General features: G+C 41.1%; 1 protein-coding gene across 1 annotated transcript; it reads left to right on the top strand.

Annotated features, from left to right (window-relative positions):
- The first annotated feature begins 12,868 nt into the window (after positions 1 to 12,868).
- On the top strand, positions 12,869 to 18,702 carry eve1 (even-skipped-like1). Its single transcript, XM_062408167.1, has 3 exons — positions 12,869 to 13,004; positions 14,435 to 14,658; positions 18,238 to 18,702. Exons 1-3 carry the CDS (start codon positions 12,869 to 12,871, stop codon positions 18,700 to 18,702), a joined length of 825 nt encoding a protein of 274 aa, XP_062264151.1.
- The last annotated feature ends 1,022 nt before the right edge of the window (positions 18,703 to 19,724 follow it).

Below are 19,724 nucleotides of genomic sequence, written 5' to 3'. Positions count from 1 at the left end.
ATGTAGCACCTTGTTTAGCTCTATGAGGCAAAATATGATTTGTGAATATGGGCTATACACATTTATATTAATTGATTGATCTATTTATTCAACTCGATACGAATTTAGAATATCTCAGTAAGAATACAAACATCTCGCTTTTTCCTAAGCACTTCAAACGATTTTACAGAGCCGATGAATGGACTCAGTGAAATATTAAAGGAAAAGAAAGAAAGAAACTCGTGTCCTTTTTTCACTGCGACGTGCGTCGAGATGGTAATCCCGCGGGTAATGCGCAACAGAAATGGACATCCTGGCTACACAGCAAAAGATACACTCACAACAGACTGCACAGTATCCTCTGCAACAATACGTGTAGGTTTGTTCAAGCGTATATATTAATAAGTCTACCGCTGGCGACGGATCTAATCATCTCCTGGTAATTATGAGAAAGGTTTTTTTCAGGTTCTCTTGTTTCTCCCCCCGACAGTAATGGTCCGAAGATGGAATCTTCAGTGAACTACATAATAGATAATGAAATGTGTTCGTTCTATGGACTAATGTTTCAGCATTAAGTGTGAATGATGGACTGTCTCTTTAGCTGCTGCTCACTGGCTGACACGGAGACGAACGGACATCCGCTGAATTTAATTTTTTTTAATATCAAAGTTTGACATGTAATTTGTAAAAAAAGTGTGATAATGAGCCTATATTGTTTATGTTGTAAAACAAGTAACCGATCTCATAGTGCTGAGGTTATATGTTGTATTTAAAACAGTCATATCCAGCCCACACACATGCTCCACACCCGATAACACATACACTATTCACCCAACTAACTTGGGTAAATACAAGGTTTTCTTAATCTAAAAGTTGCCTGGAGGGTGTTCTTTTAATTATTACGTGTAAAATAATATAGATTTTTTTTGTTATTATAACTGATTTAAACTAAACAAAAAAGTTCACCAGCCTAGAAATGAATAAGTTGATTCACATCTGAATGAGACAAAAAAGAGTCAAAGATGGATAAGTGTATGTTCCACTAAGATATTATTGTTATTATTAATAATAAGAAGAAGAAAAGAGGACAGACAGAGATCAGCCGCATAATATGTTGATAAAGTTGAGAAGAAAATTCCAATAATGCCTTTGGTAAAATTCAATGTCATGTTCTGATATTATTTCATTTGATTTAATTAGCATGAGACAAATAAGAGCACTTCAACCATCAGGTTCTATTTAGTTCTTTAGCTGTTGACTGACCCACTCCTCACCACCGCCTACATGCCCTTCTATCTCTCTCTACTGATTACCTACATTTTGCAGTGATGCATCTACATTATTTTTAATTTATTGACACTGAAGCTGAAGTGAAACCAAGTTATTAAATAAAAGTTACCAAGATTCAAACGGTGGTAAAAGTAAATCTATGAGGAAACTGTGCATTCTGTGTAACATTTCAATATAAAATGTCACATACTCAAATTAGCGTCGCGTTTACAGATTTCCTGCTTTAAAGTTCAAATGATCAAGCTTTTTCATGTGTTGAAGGTCATGGATGTGAAATGTCTTTTGGTTCTGATCCACCTCTTTTGCTAGAGAACAGACAGAAGGACAGTCCTTCCTATCAGGCCGGTTTGTGAGCCTCCACTGATCTCACTTCAAATAGAGGAGCTGCTGTTGTCGAGCAGTGAGCTTCCAGTGTAAAGGCACAGAAATTGCAAATTCATAGGCAGTTTTTCCTCTTTTCTCTCTCCCTCCTCCCGCGTGTTTGTTTCTTTCACCTTGACTTGTGAAGCGGGTGTGCTTGGTGTGTCCTCCAGTGTGTTTGTGTGGTCCGTCCTCTCCCCAGGTCTTCATGATGGAGAGAGGACATGTCTCAGCTCTGCTCTGTTGACAGCACTTGGAGGTAACGTGACATCCTCCTGAATGTTCACAGTCTGTGAATCTTCTACATGTTGCTCTATTCTGTACGTATTTTTGTCTCTAGTAAAGAAGTATCAGTTGTTCTTTGTTTTCCTTGTCCAAATCGACAGAAGGGTAATAAAGCTTTACAAATTGTGAAGTCCATTGAGGCATATTATTTTTACATTGTTGCACGAAAATGTTTATCTTGTTTTCCTTGCCGCAAAAACAACTGAACTGATTTGAATGAAACTTGGTTTCAGGATGACCTATGAGCCTGGAAAGTAATCATTATCTCTTGGAGCACATTCGATAGAGGGAGAGGATTTGGACGTGTGCTTTTCATCATTATTCCTCAAAAAATAATGCAGAGACATTGATGAAAGAAATCTGGAACATATAGATGAGTGTATTTAATTTGGTGCAGCTTGTTTGAATTTGAAGGGAGTGTCGAGCCTTAGCAGAGGAATGGGCTCTAAAGACCATAGATCTGTCTGTTTCTGTGAACACCTCTGACCAGAGAATCTCCTGCTGTGTTCTTCACATGTGAAAGGCAAACGCTGGAGAGTGTCTGGACCCCATTGTACAAACATTCTCTTTGTGTCTGAAAACAGCTTAGGTCGGAAACTGTCCTCGCAGCTCTGGTTTGGTTTCCTCTAAATTATTTAACTGGCTCTTTTTGGCTCATCTTCAGTATTTTCATCAGCTAATCTCTGACTGTGTCTGCAGTTCTGAGCTGAGAGTTCAGGCCTGTGACAGAAGGTGCTTATGTGTGAGGTTCTGTTCCCTCAGTGGCCAATAGGAGGGAGACTTGTACCTCTGTGTGCAGCTCAGGTGATCGTCCTGGCTCAGAGAGAGAGAGAGAGAGAGACAGAGAGAGAGAGAGAGATAGAGAGAGAGAGAGAGAGAGAGAGAGAGAGAGAGAGAGAGAGTTCCTGTGTGGGTGAAGAGTGAAGGCAGCTCAGTAACACTCAGTGAGTTTCTTCTTCCTTTTAACACTTTTGCAGCCGTACACCTCAAGTAACCTGTAAGGTTAGGACCTGATTCAATCAAAATCAAAGAATATCGAAACTGACATACATGCTATAGTGTATGATAAGACATTTAACAAGATCCGAGGAGGAATCTTCATGGAAAAAACAACTATAAAAGACTTATTTTGTTAAACTTGTTGAATGGAAAGTTGCTTCACTGTTGAAACTCTGAAGCCTCATATGACACTCAGAGTTGACTGCAGATTTATTTTCTATTAATAAAGGTAATTCGTTGCATCACGCCCTATCATCGAATTAAAAAAACAATTTAAAAGAAAATCTGCAGACAGAAAAATGTCTTGCTTTTGGTCATTGAAAGCAAGTTGTGTGAATGGAAAGGACATCAGAAGCAGACTCAGCTTTATTCAAAAGACATTTGTTTCCATCGGCTCTCATTGTACTTGTCCAACATGTTATGAATGTACAGGAAAAAGAAAGTAAAAAACCTGTACATGCCCAACTAGCACCAGAAGCACCTGGGTCAGAGCTAACAATAGCGACTTTGTGTTTAGGAGCTTCAGATATAAAGGAGCCTTCCCCACAGAGCCCGGACACTGATGCTGAGGAATGGAGCCCGAAGATGAGAGATTGTAAAATTGTGGACTGTTACTTTAAGAAATACTGTGCAGCCTGGATTCAACATCACGCTCATCTGGTGGAGAAATGCACCTCTTACAGAGATGCATATGTCTCTGGGCACATGTTGTACTTTTGCCTCTCAACTGGTATGTGACGAGTCAAGGTTACGTGTTGCCTCTATTTTGTTCATGTATAAGATATAAACGATGCAACGGGGCTTGGTTTACATGTGGCTTATTTTAATAAAGCCAAGAAACTCAGGCACCTGTGTGGCCAAGTGTGTGATTAACGGTTTCGGCCAAGCTAACTCCACCATGAGACACAGACCCAAGCTGTTTTTTATTATGTGAAGGGAGATTCGAGCAGGTGTCCAGAGTTGAGTGGGTTGACCTCATCATTGACCTTTGACCTCTTCCTTGTTTAGGTTTGATGTCACAGACAGCTGATGTTGCCTCTTTTCCTTCATTTCCATGACTGTTCCATTGATGTATCCAGCATGTGGTGTCTTGATGATGTCATACAAAACATTGTTCCTCCCCCTGCCGTGAAAATGGCGGGTGTCAGCAGAGACCTCTGTGAGCTGTTGAATGGTTTGTGGTGAGGGCTGTCAGTCCAGTTCTAATTCTGCTTTCTAAATATGGTTATTTCTACAATGTGTCATGAAATACAACTGCAGATTTGCTTTATTCCAGCAAAACAAGCTCTAAACACACATTATATAACACCCTTATAAGATTATGTGTAGACACAAAGTGATGACGTTTTTTGAATCCAATTTTGATGTGACAACAAGTGGTTTTAGAGAGCACTGTCCATAGGAAGAAAACTCTTCCTCCTCCCTTCTTCAGTTAGCAGACCAACAGACCTGCATCACTGCCAGCCTCTTGTGAGCGGGGGAACCGACTGCACCACAGACCAAACCATTATTTCATGGTGGGGACGCCAGCAGACAAAATTAACACTATATCAAAGTTTAATCCCAGAGCCGGTTCCTCATCAGAGTTTCAGTTGCTTTGTTCAGTTTTTTCCTGCTCTTTGTGGTTCTCTTCTGACAACTGAACAAGTTTGATTGCATCTCTAAAATATCTCTGATCAGTCAAGTGTGTTGTTCTGTTGAAGAAGTGGTTCAGAGGCTAGTGCGGGTCACCCTCCAAACAGAAGATCGGCGGTTCGATCCCAGGTCTTCTCCATTCTGCATGCCGAAGTGTCCTTGGGCAAGAAACTGATCAAAGCCAATTTGCTCCTGACGGCTGTGATGTTGTCATTGATAAATTGCTGTCCATAGATAGCACTGTACGTATGTATGAATGAATGGTAAAACCTTTAAAGCACTTTGAGTGGTAATCTACTAAAGTGCTAATAAACACAGACCATTTACCGTTATGCTGTTTTAGATTAAGATAAGAATACGATTTTAACCTTACTGCCACAGCTACCGAGTTTAAATTGCTAATTGTGGACTGTGATACTGTAATGGGAATTTGTATACACACTTGTACATTTAAATACCCGTGGTGTCAAATCAACATTTGTATTTGTTTGCATTCATGTCCCTGAACTGCTGAATGTAAAGTCTGACATGCACCAAACTCCAGATGATCTCCCCGACATTCTTTGGAGGGGCTGCAAACGAGTGTTGATGACATTTCAAAACATACGACAGATGCAAAACTGAAAACAAAAAGAAAACAATCATCTCGGCATGACTAAGTGGAGCCATACACCCTAACCCACAGAGGAAGATGTCCTGCATTCTGCGCAACCCCTGGCCTGAGTGGGTCCACCAACTCCTCCAACTGACATATCTGGCTCTGTCTTCACCCAGTAGTCTCTAACCGCGTGTGTCTGCCGTTTGAAGCTGAGTGGGTGTTTAGAGCAATTTCCCTGAAAACTTTTGACTACTGCAGTGACTAAGGAACTTGACTGATCAAACAAAAGACACCACAATCCAGAGAGCTAAACAAGCAAACTACAGCAGTGGTACCGATGATTTATACAATACATCAATCGCAATTTATCCAACAGTGGAGGCTTGCCAATAGAGGGCGCTGGGGCACAACACCTGTAAGTATCACTATTATTACTGTTATTGTAACAATCAGTCTGACCCAACTCTCCTCTCTCCCCCTTTTCTTTGCTCTCAACCCGACCGGGAGAGGCAGAAGGTCTGAGTCTGCTTCTGTTGTAAAGTTTTTTTCTCTTTTCCACTGTTTGAACTGGATTACTGCAGGATAAAAAGTTTCTGAAAGTCAATTTACATAATTTGATCAGCAAGAAAATCCTCACTAACTAACAGCACTTTTATGATTTCTGAAACCTAAACGTCTTACAACAATCTCTTGACGTTTGTCAAGAAAATCTCTGATTTTCTCTGACTGATGATATGTTGTAAAGAATACAACTTGCAGTCACGCCTCTTCAATACAAGAGAATGGAGGTTTTTGGCAGCAGCAGAGGGATGTGATAAGTAGATTGAGACATATGCAGCAGGGTCTTGGCACCGTTGTATGTAATTTTGCAGAATGCTGAGAGAAATGCATTTAAGTCGCCATTAAAGAGAACATTCAGTAAAAGCTAAGAGTCACAGATCTTGGATGAGGAGGACATCATGGCTAGCTGCATGTTTCATGGTCATTCAGCTCAGGCCTTTTCAATTACCTAAAAAAACGCTGTTATACCTTAATATATATTTTTTGTGCTTATTTCTGATTCTGGTAGTCCCCCCCCCCCCGAAGAAAAACGCACCATCCGCCACTGACAACTTCTTGTAAAATGCTTCTTCGTGATAGTCCCACATTTTTTAAAGATAATGGGCTGTGTTGTCCCTGCGGTTGTTCAAAGCAGCAGCTGCTTTCACTGACTTTTAACACAAAGCCCAAAGATTTATTGGGCAAACAGTACATCACATCTGGCCAGCACTATAATCTGCAGCAGAGTCAGTTGAAACAGGGAAAACGAACAGCTGCACAACTCGACTGATGCCTGCAATAAGAAGCACACTTTGCCAAGTGAGAGGGAGCAGATCTGTTAACTCCAGTGCGAGAGCATTCTCTCCAGGACGGCTTCAGAGAGGTCACCCCTCACATACTGATACTGCAGGTTGACACTGATGTCATTAGTCCTATAGAGGCATTTCCAGTCATCTGTGCTTTTCCTCTGTTAACTCTAGAGTGGATCAGTGAGGACAGATTAGGGTCTTAATCTCAGCAATCTCAGGGATAGCATGTAATTAATTGATTGTAATTCCATGACAGCTCCAGTCACAGGTTCACAGCAGGTGTCAGTACTGTGTATCCAGGCTTTGAACCATCTACTGCCCCTCTGGTGTTAATGATCACCTCTCCAGATGAAGACTGGGCCGATACTTAGAGCATCTTTTTTCTCTTTAGCCTTCCATTACACAGCTTGAATGTATAATAGAGCGATCACATTGTACATTTCAAGCAGTCAGCGGAAAACTATTTGAGTTTGAAAACTGTCGGGCTTCGTTTTCAGCTAGAAGGGAAGAAACTAAGAACTTTGAAAACAATGACCAAGACAGCCAGGCTAACTTCCTGATGGGGTCTTGTAATCCACAACTCAGTGGTGACTGCAAGTGGACAACAAATAATAAAAACAATAAGTGCTGCTGACATTTAAACTGCTTTCAGATGTTCCATGAACTCTGCAGCCCCTCTGTATTTTCTCCAGAGGAGATGCATGTGTAAACGCAGATGTCCAAGTGAGACACTCCGCTGTTTCTGTGGACTTTTTCTGCCTGGCGTCGTAGTTTAATGTCCGTAGAAAACGTTGGATTCACCGGGAGCTAGAGGGCGGTTGATGACGCTTCAAACACGCAACAGAAATATGAAACAAAGAAAAAGAATATCTTTCGATAAAAAGCATCCTTCTCCCTCCAGTTGGACATCATGGCCACCAGCAAATTAATACACTTGCTGAATTAGTTCAGAGATCCTCCCGCTGCTTTGTGCATTTGGGAAAAGCAAACTGCAGATGAACTCTGTAGCCATTTCTCCGGACTTTAGCCACGGGTATAAGGCAACATATAAGGCTAAAAGAAATAGGGCAGCCTCTATTTAGCTTTCCTAGCTGCTAGCCGCTCTGTTTGAAACTCTGTGTTGGCCTCCTACCCCACAGGTGTCATCGGTTTTGCTTCAAGTGCATGAGCCCAGTGAAAATAACTGCCAGTACGGGACTCTCAAAGAAGTAAAGTTAATACATTCACATTGAGGGGCAGGATAATTTAATTTCTCAACACTACATCTTGGAATCTATTGGCTGGAGACTTTGGACAAAAGAATCAGAGTGCTGCAGGAGAGAGCAGGGCAGAAAATCGAGAGCAGACATCTCACATTAGAAGAGTGAGTGCATGGTTTTCAGTGAAAGCATTACTATATCTAAACGTGAAATCAATAAGTCCTGCTCTGCTCAAGAGAGGTAAATAGCCCATAATTAAAACTAAATTCAAATTTAATTGAGGCGACCGAAAGAACAGTAAAAAGGGAGTATGAAGTTTTGGTAGAGCAACACCATGTCACAATAATGGGATGTGTGTCTAGCAAAGTTACACAATATATAAACAGCTGCAATGTGTCTTATTTGACAACTTTCAAACTTGTGATGTTTGGATCTTTTCTCCTCAACTGAATGTGTAGCACAAACAACTTAGTGTCTCTGCTATTTTCAATGTGTGAGTCACCGTAGCATGGTCCATGTCACAGGTCTTTCACTGAGGGTTGGCGGAGCACATTCGGATGATTAAGGCTGTTGACAATTTAGGATGGTTGATAGAAAGTGGACACAAAAATACAGAAACAGAATCATGAACAGAATCTGTGTTGCTGAGTATGTGATTTCTGCAGTATGGACTCCCACAAGTGTGAATGCAATAATGCCCGAGTGTGTTGATATAAAAAACTCAACAGCCATATGTTTTACAGATACAACTGTGTACTTTGATCATTTGATCTGCAGAGTGAGACGACAACCAATGGAAATCATTATATTTTTTTTAAGTCCTGGTGGCTGAAATCAAAGGCAACAACAAAATATCAATGGTATGCACAGTCACAAATGAGGCTATATATTCTTCTTAGAAATATTTGCACAATATGTGTCTAAATGAGACGTTATTCTTGCCTCTGCATTAAATGTGTTTCTTATAAGACCCACATCAATCCACGGTTCACAGCGGGAGTGATCTGCTCCTCTGCAACATACAGGATGTGTGGCAAAGCACTTGCCACTGTAGTCAGTTAATTACCACCCTAACTTGTACTAATTTGGGGCCGATGGCTGCTAAAACAATAGTGCAAAAATAACAGCTGGTGGGAATTTGATGTGGATGAAATCTGGATGATCACAGTCAACGAGAAACACAACACTGTGTCTCTAACCGCCCCAAGGGAGGCCACTTTCCACCTTTTGTTTAGACACAGGATATAAAGTTCAACATCATATCCAAACAGAACTGTAATAAAATAAAATTCACTCTGTATTTTAATACTTTTTACAGAATTTGTGACCTGTTGGTGCCTGAGTAGAGTTAAAGTAAACTCCCTGTTAAAGTACTTTTATAAATTAAAGAAATTTCACATTCATACGATGGTCACACAAGCAAAACAACAGCATTGTACATTGAAATCTGTATACATGAAGGCTACCTGATATGAACCTCTAGTGGCCATGTGATTTATGGATCATGGACACATTATACACATTATAACAAAAATAGTTGCGTCGCTAAACTTGTTGTGTTTGTTGTGTCACAACTTTTTTTTACCTTTAATCCTTGATTCCAATTTTTACTGTTTCTGTTGTGGCCCGCTCCATGTCAGCTACCTCATGTATTGGCCCTCGTTAATCTGTGGTCTAATCATTCCCTCTGAAGTCCTAAATCATGAGAAGCAAATAAAAGTCAAGTTACATCTGTGTACGTTTTCTACAGGCAGTTCTCAAGTCCTCAAACTCAAGTACTTTTTATAGTGAGCATGCTGATGTTGGCTTTGTTTTCAGAGCACCACTGTGTCTACACAGAGCCTCACAGAGCCATTAGCACAACTTCAGACTAAAGCTGCATGTTTGCTTAATGAACTGGTCATCGTGTGCATCAACTATATGACATCACTATTACGCTTTTCCCATTAATTGCACTTTTCCTAATGATGGGGTTCTCAGCTGAGAAAAAATACAACCACACAGAAGAAGAAGAGGAAACACATCCAGAATGGTTTGGGCACCGGCTTGTTTCCTCCAGGCTCCTGGCTTCTGTGACTTTCTTTTTGTGGAGGGATTTCTGTTGAGATCTTTTTAGAGACAGACCTGATTGCAGACTCAGCCTTCAGCTCAATCCATGTTGGCCTGGACATGTCGCACGTACCCAAGGGCAGCAACGGTGGGCATGAACCAGTGGGCGGCTGTGGCTTAGGGGGGTAGAGCAGTCGTCCCTCAACCAGATGGTCTGCTGCTCGATTTCCAGTCCATGCTAATCTGTCCTTGAGCAAGCTGCTAAACACTGAATACACCAATCGGAAGTTTCTTTGGATAAAAGTGTCATCTAACTGACATGTGATGTAATGTAATGCGGTGACGGGACTGATCAATCCGCTGAGCAACACTTAACAGACTGAGCCGTCTATTTTTAACAGAAGATCAAGTCAAGTGTTTTTTCTGAACCACTCTGATCAGAAGTTTTTCAGGGCGTAAGGATATAGTCAATGTTTTGAATCAGGCTTCCTGTCAGGAGGAACGTCCTGGAGGCAAAAAAACGTGGATGAAAAGCTACTTGACAACAACCTCCTCCCAAGACACTGTTAAATCTGACTGCTAAAAGAAAATGTTGTTCTCACATATGGACAAGATGTGAACAGTGTGTACAGTTAGTTCAGCTGGCTTGTCTCCATATGTTGTATATGAGATAAGCTTTAGAACAGGCCTTGTAAAGAAAATGTCATACAGGACTGTGAGTTTAAAGAATCTAAGAGCAAATGACCACAACCAGCGAGGGATGCAAGCTATTAATTCCCCTGCACTGAGGCATTACTGTTACAGGCCACCATCACAATAAAAATACACCAGACCTGAATTTTAGATGGAGATGTTAGCATATGTTGCACAAACCCAGCTTGGCTGTTTGACTTTTAAGAAGTTCAGTATGTGGGTGTACTTGGGGACAACACACATATTTTCTGTAAGTTCTCAAACAGTATAGCAACATGTGCAACCCAGCTGCACGTGTTTAACACATGTCACATGTGCGATGTTCTTCAAATATCAACATGTTGAAAAATACAGTGTGTGAGAGTTTGATCAACCACACAGAACAGGACATTTCGTCCCTCCAAATGACAGCCTCCCATCCTTTATTCCCATGACCTCAAACTGAGGTCAGAGCGGTTCTCTAACCATCAGTACTCAGAAACATGTGAAAGCCATTTTCACTTTGGGTTTACCACAAGGAGAATAAGAAAAACCATCTTTGCATTTATCAAAAGGACAGAAAGCAAGCTACTGGACTGGGAGTGAAGACACAGTCTTCAGAGTCCATGAGGAAGAGGCTGAGCTTTAAGCACAAGTGTCCCCAAAATTAAAACCTGTTGAGACATGTCCTCTTTTGATTTTTAATGAAGAACAGCTTTCCTTTTATTTAAGACTCTTTTAGCCTCATCTTATTCCACACTGTCCAACATTATCAAAATATATTGATTCAGCTTGTGGAGTTAAATATTTGTACACAAGGCTTCATGTTTTATGGCTGCAGAATATTCCATCAATTGGAAACATCCGGCATCCTCTTTTTACAGATCATCCAAACTGATACATCGTTGGTAGCTTGTCCACACTTAAACGTTTGAGTTAATAATATATAACTTTTTCTACGTTTACGTCTGGTTTTCACAATATACTACAGTTTTAGAGCCCCCTAAACCACAATACTCTTTGTTGCTGTAATGACATTGTGAAGTCTCTTTGACCATCTCCAGGAGAGGAGCTATTCAATATTCAAGAAGAGAAGTATTTAAGGTGTGGAGGAGAGTCTCTAACAGTTCAGGAGAGAGACTGTAATGTGTGTGTGTTTGTATGTGTGTTATATATATTTATACATATACATATAAATTGGGTCCGTGACATGCACATCACATGATATTAAAAGAGTTGCAGTGTAAAACACTTGTTTATTACAACTAGAATAGTGTTATGAATGCGCTCGATGCCTTTAGTGAATGCTTTCCAGTTTGGGGCCATGTGAATTTGATACATACGTACATGTTGTATTAAGTAAAAAAAAACAGAAAGAGATAAAATACAGTTTAATATGACGATTGTTTTCACACATAAAAAACATAAAGGTATTCGAGGAAGTAAAACCACTGTCCAGTACACTTCTAATACTACATGTCATCACTGTTTTACAATTTGTAGGTTCTTTTTGTTTATTCATTTCATGCTTACTCATACTTCTACTTCAATAGAGGGAAATGTACCACTGTTTCCTCCCTGACATAATGGATAACTTTTAGTTACTCTCAGATAATGATGTAAAATATAATCAACAACTAATTGACAATATGGTAAATGTATTGAACTTGACTTAACCAGAGAGGGAAATTAAAAAAAAACAGCTTTGTAAATTTGCCCAACCTTCAAATGCTGCATTTTAGGTAATCAGAAATGTTTATACTGTGTTATGAGTCATACTTATACTTACATTTTTTTTAAATTACCTTTTGATGTTAATGCAAGACCTATACTTGCAACACAGTATAGTATTTCTGTACTTTACCTATTTAAAAGATACGCGAATTTCTTCCAGAGTAGGTTAGTAAAGAAATGAATGTTTAGATCTTCAAAAATACAATTATTCTCTCCTGAAGTCAGCTCAGGAATTTACTCTGAAAGTGATTCTAGCTCCTGCATGGGTGTGATGTTTTATTTATACATAATGATTAATTTCCTCGCATGTGATACGTGACTCCACCCTACCTGGCGTCTGTCTGTCTGCCTGTCCTCAGCCTGTCCTCCTTATCATCACCTGGCCGCTGGATCAACAATCACATCAGATTATAGCCATAATAAAAGCCCCCAAATCACAGGTTCAAGGGTCAGCAGCTCACAGGAGCGCGTCCTCATCCATACGCAGCTGTCATTAGAGCTCAGTATGTCTGACTCATCACAGCTCAAAACCAAACGCAATGTCTTCCTTAACAGAATTTCTTAGTTCACGTTTTGTTTCGAAATATTTAGTCGAGTGTCTTATCTGATAGAAAAGCACAAAATACCGGAAAAAATTTCGGAATAAGAATATTGAATCGGTGAGAGTCCTAATAATCTATAGACCGTATCCATCACCAGACTGTAAAGATTATTAAAACATGTCGCTGTGTCCAGAATATTATCCCGATGAATATGTTCCCTCCATCGGGATCCAACTCCGCCAATATGGAGCCATTAGACCTGTAATGATTCACTTCCAAACCTGCCAACATCAAACGGCGGAGGACAATGCGGGTCTGGCCGCTGTCTCTGCCTGCGCGTCTTTAATTCTTCCATAACAAAAGTACAAAGGACCTAGACGGAGACCAAAGGCTTCAGCCCTAAACACATTTAACACCTCTGTGGGCCGCGGCGCCGCGCCGGCCCGACGCGCACACCACGGCCCGTCTGGAGCGCACAGTGACAGGGGCATGGAGCGGGGAGAGGAGCGGCCCCGCGGAGCGCACAGACAGACGCGGGGGAGTGGAGGGTGTGTGTTTGTGAGGAGAGGGGGGGGGAGGGGGGGCAGACAGAAACACCTCATCACCTCATCTTATCCCCGAGTTTCGGATCAGACCAGCAACAAGCGAAGTAGACAGGGTTTAGGTCAGACTGAAGCTGGAGCTGTGTGGGCCTGTGGAGGGGACACAAGCCGAGAGGAACACCGGGGAAAACAAGCAGAGGATTCCCCCCCCCCCCTCGTTTGTTTGTTTCATTTATTTTACTCGTCGAAAAGAGAAACAACCTGATGTGTAAGTAAATGCAATTATTGAAAACCTTGTGATCGCGCAAAACTAATTATTTGACAAAGGGTCAACGATATAGGAACAGAGGTGAAATGACACCGCCTTTTCCAAAAGCCCTGAACCCGCGACGAATACGTGAATATGATTGATAATGTTGATAAACTTTATTTATGTAATGTTTTTAAAAAGCCATGGCAAGAGTCAGGCTGTAAAATAACACGTAAGTTCAAAGTTAGCAAATCACAGACAATTCAGTTCATACTCAGGAATGCAATAAAATAAAACAAAACTGATCAACATTAAAGTTAAATTAATCATGACCTAATAACAGTAGTTTTATTTCCTGTCTGTCCCAAGGGAAAAAAAATCATAATTATCACAGTTTTTCTTTTAAATGTAATTTTAATTTACATCTGACCAGATTGTGACCTTGTATTGGACTCTTTCCGTTGTCCCTTATTGGACGTTTGATGAAAGTGATAAATAATATCCCCATAAATTGTTGTTATATTACACTTTATAGGTGGTGTAAACGAATATATATTATTGTGTCCACAGACAAAACAACACGCATATAGTCTTAGTTATTACAACCCTGAACTAACAGTTTATTAATAAAACAGACTTATTTTGGGATGTGGGAGGAGTAGAAATCTCCTGTCAATACAGATCCCAAGAGCATGTACGAATCCATTAGATTTACTCACGTTTTACAGCTGACCTTAAAAACACTGCGACATTCTCTGAAACTTGTCACCAGATCTGAATCAAGTTAATAGCTTTTCTCATAAAATAACATTAAGAGTCATGAATTTACATGGGGACAGAACCATTTTGAGTCCAAAGGAACAGTACAGATGAGAAGTAAATATGTGTTAGATAATATTTGACAACACGCTGTATTTCATAATATAAATCATAATTTACTTCTCATTTCAGTGGCAGAGGGCAGACAGACGCCGTTGGCGGATGTCGCCGGGCGCGAGCATCAGGAGCTGTGCCCGCGCGGCACGCTGCTCGACCCGAGCCGGCGGCACCGCACCGCGTTCACGCGGGAGCAGCTGTCCCGGCTGGAGCAGGAGTACCGCCGGGAGAGCTACGTGTCCAGGCCCCGGCGCTGCGAGCTGGCCACGGCTCTCAACTTACCGGAGACAACGATAAAGGTACGGATCACATAAGCGACCGTGCTCTGGTCAGAGTGGGAGTTTGACCATTAAACCAACTCACTTACCGCTGACAACACAGATCATATCTGGCCCCTCTGCTATGAATGGATTTCCCTTCAAGAAAGCCAGTGTGGCTGCATGATGCAAAGTTACAAAGTACAACGATACTGTATACTATAACTTATTAGAACAATTTCTTTTGTTTTATGAAAGTTATGTTGAGGTTGTTTAAATTATGTTTTACAGGCATTTAGATTTTGAACTGGAACATATATCATCTTTTAAAATCAGCTTGTTCATAACTAACACAGAAGAAACAAGGGATTTGTGAAAATTAAACAATTTGAGGATAATTTTTAAATTTTATAAAGAATGAAAAGCAAGTAAATGCTCAAATATTCAGAAGTTACAGATGTTTTAAAGGGGAGCAAGATATTTTTGTATATGTTTTAGTCTAGTATTAGTATTTGAAATACTGCTGGTGCTCAAAGTCAGGTGTGGGGACCTCCAGAGGCCGTTGAGGTTGTGGGTGGTTTAGTTTACATCAACGAGCACAAGGCAGCATTACTATAGGCAAACAGGAAACTGCACATGTTATCTGTGCAGTTATCAGAGCCAGACATAATTTCATTTAAACAATATATATTTGGTAGGATATGAATGTGAATATAAGCATCTGTGCACCACATATTACGCAGCATACAATACCCCAAAAGTAATCGACAGTGATTGTAACTGTAAGTGATAGATAAACAACAAGTCCCAGCATTGGCGAGAAAGCTAATAAGATAATATAAGAAAACAAATAATATATTACCTGTTTCTGCAATATGGTTGATCCAGTTTGTTCAAATAGACACAACGAAAATAAAGACATTTTACAAAAAGTAAGAAATTTAGCTTCAGGTGAAGTTTTATTCCCGGAATTTTTTCTTGGTCAACCATCTTATCTGGAGTGGCCTACATGATACAAAATGTTAATTAGTGAGCAAGCACTTTTTTACATTTTATTATTTATTGACAAAGCTAGAAGAAATTACAACAAAACTAAGTAGGTCAAAGCAGAAAGCAAAACAAATCTGCACGTAAAGGACAACGCCCCTCTGACATTTCCCATGGTTGTGCATTTTTCCTCTCCACTCCTCTTATTTGTCGTTTCAATCAGCCCAGACGATTGAGCAGTGACAGGTTTAGCAGCATCTAACATTTGACACAGAGGCCCACTGACCCAACGCTGTAGCTTTAATATGCAGTAAACGCACCCACCTTTCTGGCTGCTACTGGAGGGTCTTTTATGAAAGAGCAGGAATGCGAGGCGAGCTCTTGTAAACGCCGCCACCTGACGTTTTAGAAGTGCAGCCTTCCGGGAGATCGCGGGAACTGGTTAAACAGTTGAGACTAGATAGACTTGATACACAGACAACTTGTCAGCCTCAGCTTTTAAGTGTTAAGAAGGTCGGTGCTGCAGCACAAGAAAACAGGTCGACTGAATGAAGTGTAATCTGCTGCAGAGTAAATGCAATTATTGGTCTGCAGTCCAGGCCTTACATTTGCAAAAACAAAACAAATATCTCAGGGGTAAAAAGCGGAGCCATACTTGTAGAAGACACAGACGAAGAGTTTGTGGCGATAAGAGCCGACACAGGCTATGTGGCCATTGCAGACCTTGATTAGTAGTGACATCGAATTTGTCGAACAACAGCCTATAAGTATCTTGAAACAGTCATTGACAAAAAACTGGAATTTGATGTTACTGCTTAGACAGTTTGTAAGAATGGACACCACTGTTTGTACTTTCTGAGGAAATTAATTATGAGAATTAAAAGAAAAATTATGTTTTACAAGTCCTTTTTTCAGTCATTTCTTATTTCCTGTATTATTGCGTTGTATGGTTATTTGCTTACTAGAGATAATAATGCCTTAAAGGTTCAGTGTGCAGAATTTAGATAGAGCTAGTAGTGAAGTTTCATGTTGCAGCTGAATCCCCTCACTCATCATCACCTTCCGAACATGAAAGTGAACGTGTGCTAGCCTTCACTTGTCATGAACACTCCAAAGGTGTTTAGTTTGTACAGTCTGGGCCACTGTAAAAAACATGGCAGCCTCCGTAGAGAGGACACGCCCCTCACCATTTATGAGCCAGAACAGCAAACAGGCCTTACTTTGTTGAGTGGCCAGCTGATCGTGAGGGAGCAGCAATACGATTGGCCGCCACAGAGTGGAGTTGTCAGGCTGTTGTGTACGGTTTAGCCACATCCTGGATGTATATTCGGCTTGATCGGATCGCAGCACTGTACGCAAGTACTAATGTCTTGATGCCACTGGTAAGCAGTGAAGGGAGCGGAGGAGCGATGTGGTGTGAGAGAACCTAGGTAGTTAGAAGACCAGGGGAGCTGCTGCTTTCTGGATGAGCTGGAGCGGTCTGATGGCGCTAGCAGGCAGAGCAGCCTGGAGGGAGTTGGGTAGTCTAGCCATGAGATGACATGCCCTATAGATCTCTTTCATCTAAAACGCACACTAAACCTTTAAATGTATCATGGAGGTGGCTGGTAAGGTGATAGGTGTGTCAAAGACCCCCCTGACAGCAATCTTTGATCCTTCATAGTACCAGGTCTATTGTGGAATGCAGGACCCCCCTCCAATTCTCCTTTCAGGTTGGAGATGAGTCCCCCGGTTCAGGTGCAATAGGACTAAATACTCTTTGGGTCCCTGTGCAATCAATTTGCTGGACTTGCACATGTCATTTTAACGATGTTTCTTTTTGAGTTTTTGACATAGGGATTATTTGTATGTATCTATGCTGTTCTTCTCACTTTGCGTGTTTGTGTTCTCTGATGATAAAGTAACCTTGAACTTGAACTTTACACCGAGTATACAATGTATTTCCTATACAGATTGTAACTATATAGGATTTGGACCTGATTACATCAACACATGGTATTAACTGACCGCAGTGGTTTAAAACAGTTGTGTACGAAGGGATTTCCACCCACATTGTTGTTGCATGTATGTTGGAACACAAATACATTCACACTTGTGTTCAGTTTGGTTCCAGCTTGTTGTTGAAGTGGTTTGGCTGTTAGATCACAATCCTTCCTCAATTTGACTTTGGTGCACCTACTATTACTACTACTATGTCGTAAACCGATCACACCCAAAAAAATTGTTTATTACACATCGATTCATATGCCATTTGAGAGTGAAGACAATAATTAATCTGACAGAACTGGGGGTAACAAAACACCAAACCCTTCTCTGGTGGTGAAGTTCAATGCATTGTACACACATCCATCCTCCCTGACACTAATGATACACCACAGTCCCTCTGCTTCCTGCCAGTTCTTCCAGTAATGATTGAATACATAATGGCTGTCAACCTTTATGAGCAGAATATCTCAGAATGGAAGCGTGAAACTGTCAGTACTACAGTACATCTCCCTCAACTATCACTGTATCCTTCCCCTCTCTTGTTCTTCATCTTCGAACCATTCTAACCTGTCGTTCACTTTCCTCCACATCCCCTTCTTCCATTCCTTCTCTCACTCCTTCACTCTGTCCTTCCCTCTCTCCATGCAGGTGTGGTTCCAGAACAGGAGGATGAAGGATAAACGTCAGAGACACTCCTTGCCTTGGCCTCACTCTCTCGTCGACCCTCTGGGTGCCCTCTTGATGGGACGCTCCTCTCCTGCCACCACGTTACCGTACCCCTTCCTCCCGCACCACCTGCCCCTCCACCACTATTCCCCGCTGGCTCTCTCCTCACCGGCATCCCCGGCTCACAGTTCCTACAGCGCACCCATGAGGCCCCTGGATGCACTCCGCGTCTCCCAGTACCACAACAGGGCGAGGGGGCTGCCTCAGACGACAGCAGCCTTCTACCCTTCCGCCAGCATCGTGCACCATCCACCTTCATGTGCCTGCCCCCTTTGTCTGTACTGGGGACCAGAACAATTCCTTAAAGCCAGAGGGGAGGCACTGGGACTGAGCCAGCCCCGTAGTACCAAGGCAAACATGGAGCCTGCTGGTTTGGAGCGGAGATAAATTAAATTAAAAAACAGACAAACTACTGTCAAATAAGCTGCTGCAAAATGGCAGCACACTCACAGTGACTTTCCTGAATGCTATGTACTGTACAGGGAGCAGCTTTCTAAGTTGTAACAGACCAAAGACTTCCATGCGCTCATATGTAGGTTTTATCAGGAAAACCAATTGACATGGCACTGGAAAAAAGAGGTCAACCTTTATTAGATGACAAAATTAACAATGGAGATGAGTTCAGTTTGTCGGCGTGAAACACACCTCACTGTTTTGCCAGAGCTAACAAGACATTTTCTATTTCACTTGCACAACACAAAGATGCATTTAAATGGAATCTTAAGCACAGGTTTGTCTCATATTGTTTGTTTTGCTTTTTTATTCATCCTTTCGAACCGATCTACAAACTGTACTAATGTTTACCTGACAGCTTACACTCTCAGACTCATCTTTGGTTTTCTCAGTTTTCTAATTCCCTTGTCTCTTCTCTTTCTGCTGTTCTCTACATGCTTGTGAAGAATTGTTCCAGTTTAGCCTTAAAAAACCTGGGGTAGGGCATGGATGGGATATCTTTAAATTTATGTCACCACTCTTTATACTTTAAATTCAGCTTAAACACAGATTAGAACACTTTGATACCACTGAACTGCATAAAATGGGTTTGTATAAACGCTGCAAAACCTAACTGTGCTCCATGACCATTAAAACATAGGGATTGTAAGGGACTTTTTAATATTAAGATATACTTGTTTATATATTATTCTTATCTCTGGAAGATGGAATATCTCGTTCAAACCAATATTTAAGATGCAGAATGTGGAGAATTATTTAAAAAAGGTGAACATGAAGCCAGTTGGAAGGATTCCATTGTGTCGTTACAGTGGTTTTCTGCTGCTCCCATTGATCCACTCCACTATCTTATGATTGGAGGATTGATGTTATTCTAACTTGTAACTTAAGTTTTCAACCCATTACAACTAAACGGTTGTCAATTCTGTTACGACATAGTAAGATAATTATTTTCTGCA

This window comes from Platichthys flesus, chromosome 16 (genome assembly GCF_949316205.1).
Source record: "Platichthys flesus chromosome 16, fPlaFle2.1, whole genome shotgun sequence".
In the NCBI taxonomy this organism is placed as follows: domain Eukaryota; kingdom Metazoa; phylum Chordata; class Actinopteri; order Pleuronectiformes; family Pleuronectidae; genus Platichthys; species Platichthys flesus.
Note: the sequence above shows the minus strand (reverse complement) of the source record. Positions and strands in the feature narration are given on the sequence as shown.

Coding starts and splice junctions, on each gene's coding strand:
- eve1 (XM_062408167.1), top strand. CDS start 12,869: ATGTCGCTGTGTCCAGAATATTATCCCGATGAATATGTTCCCTCCATC. Junction 13,005..14,434: donor AACGGCGGAGGACAATGCGG/GTCTGGCCGCTG, acceptor TTCTCATTTCAG/TGGCAGAGGGCAGACAGACG. Junction 14,659..18,237: donor TACCGGAGACAACGATAAAG/GTACGGATCACA, acceptor CTCTCCATGCAG/GTGTGGTTCCAGAACAGGAG.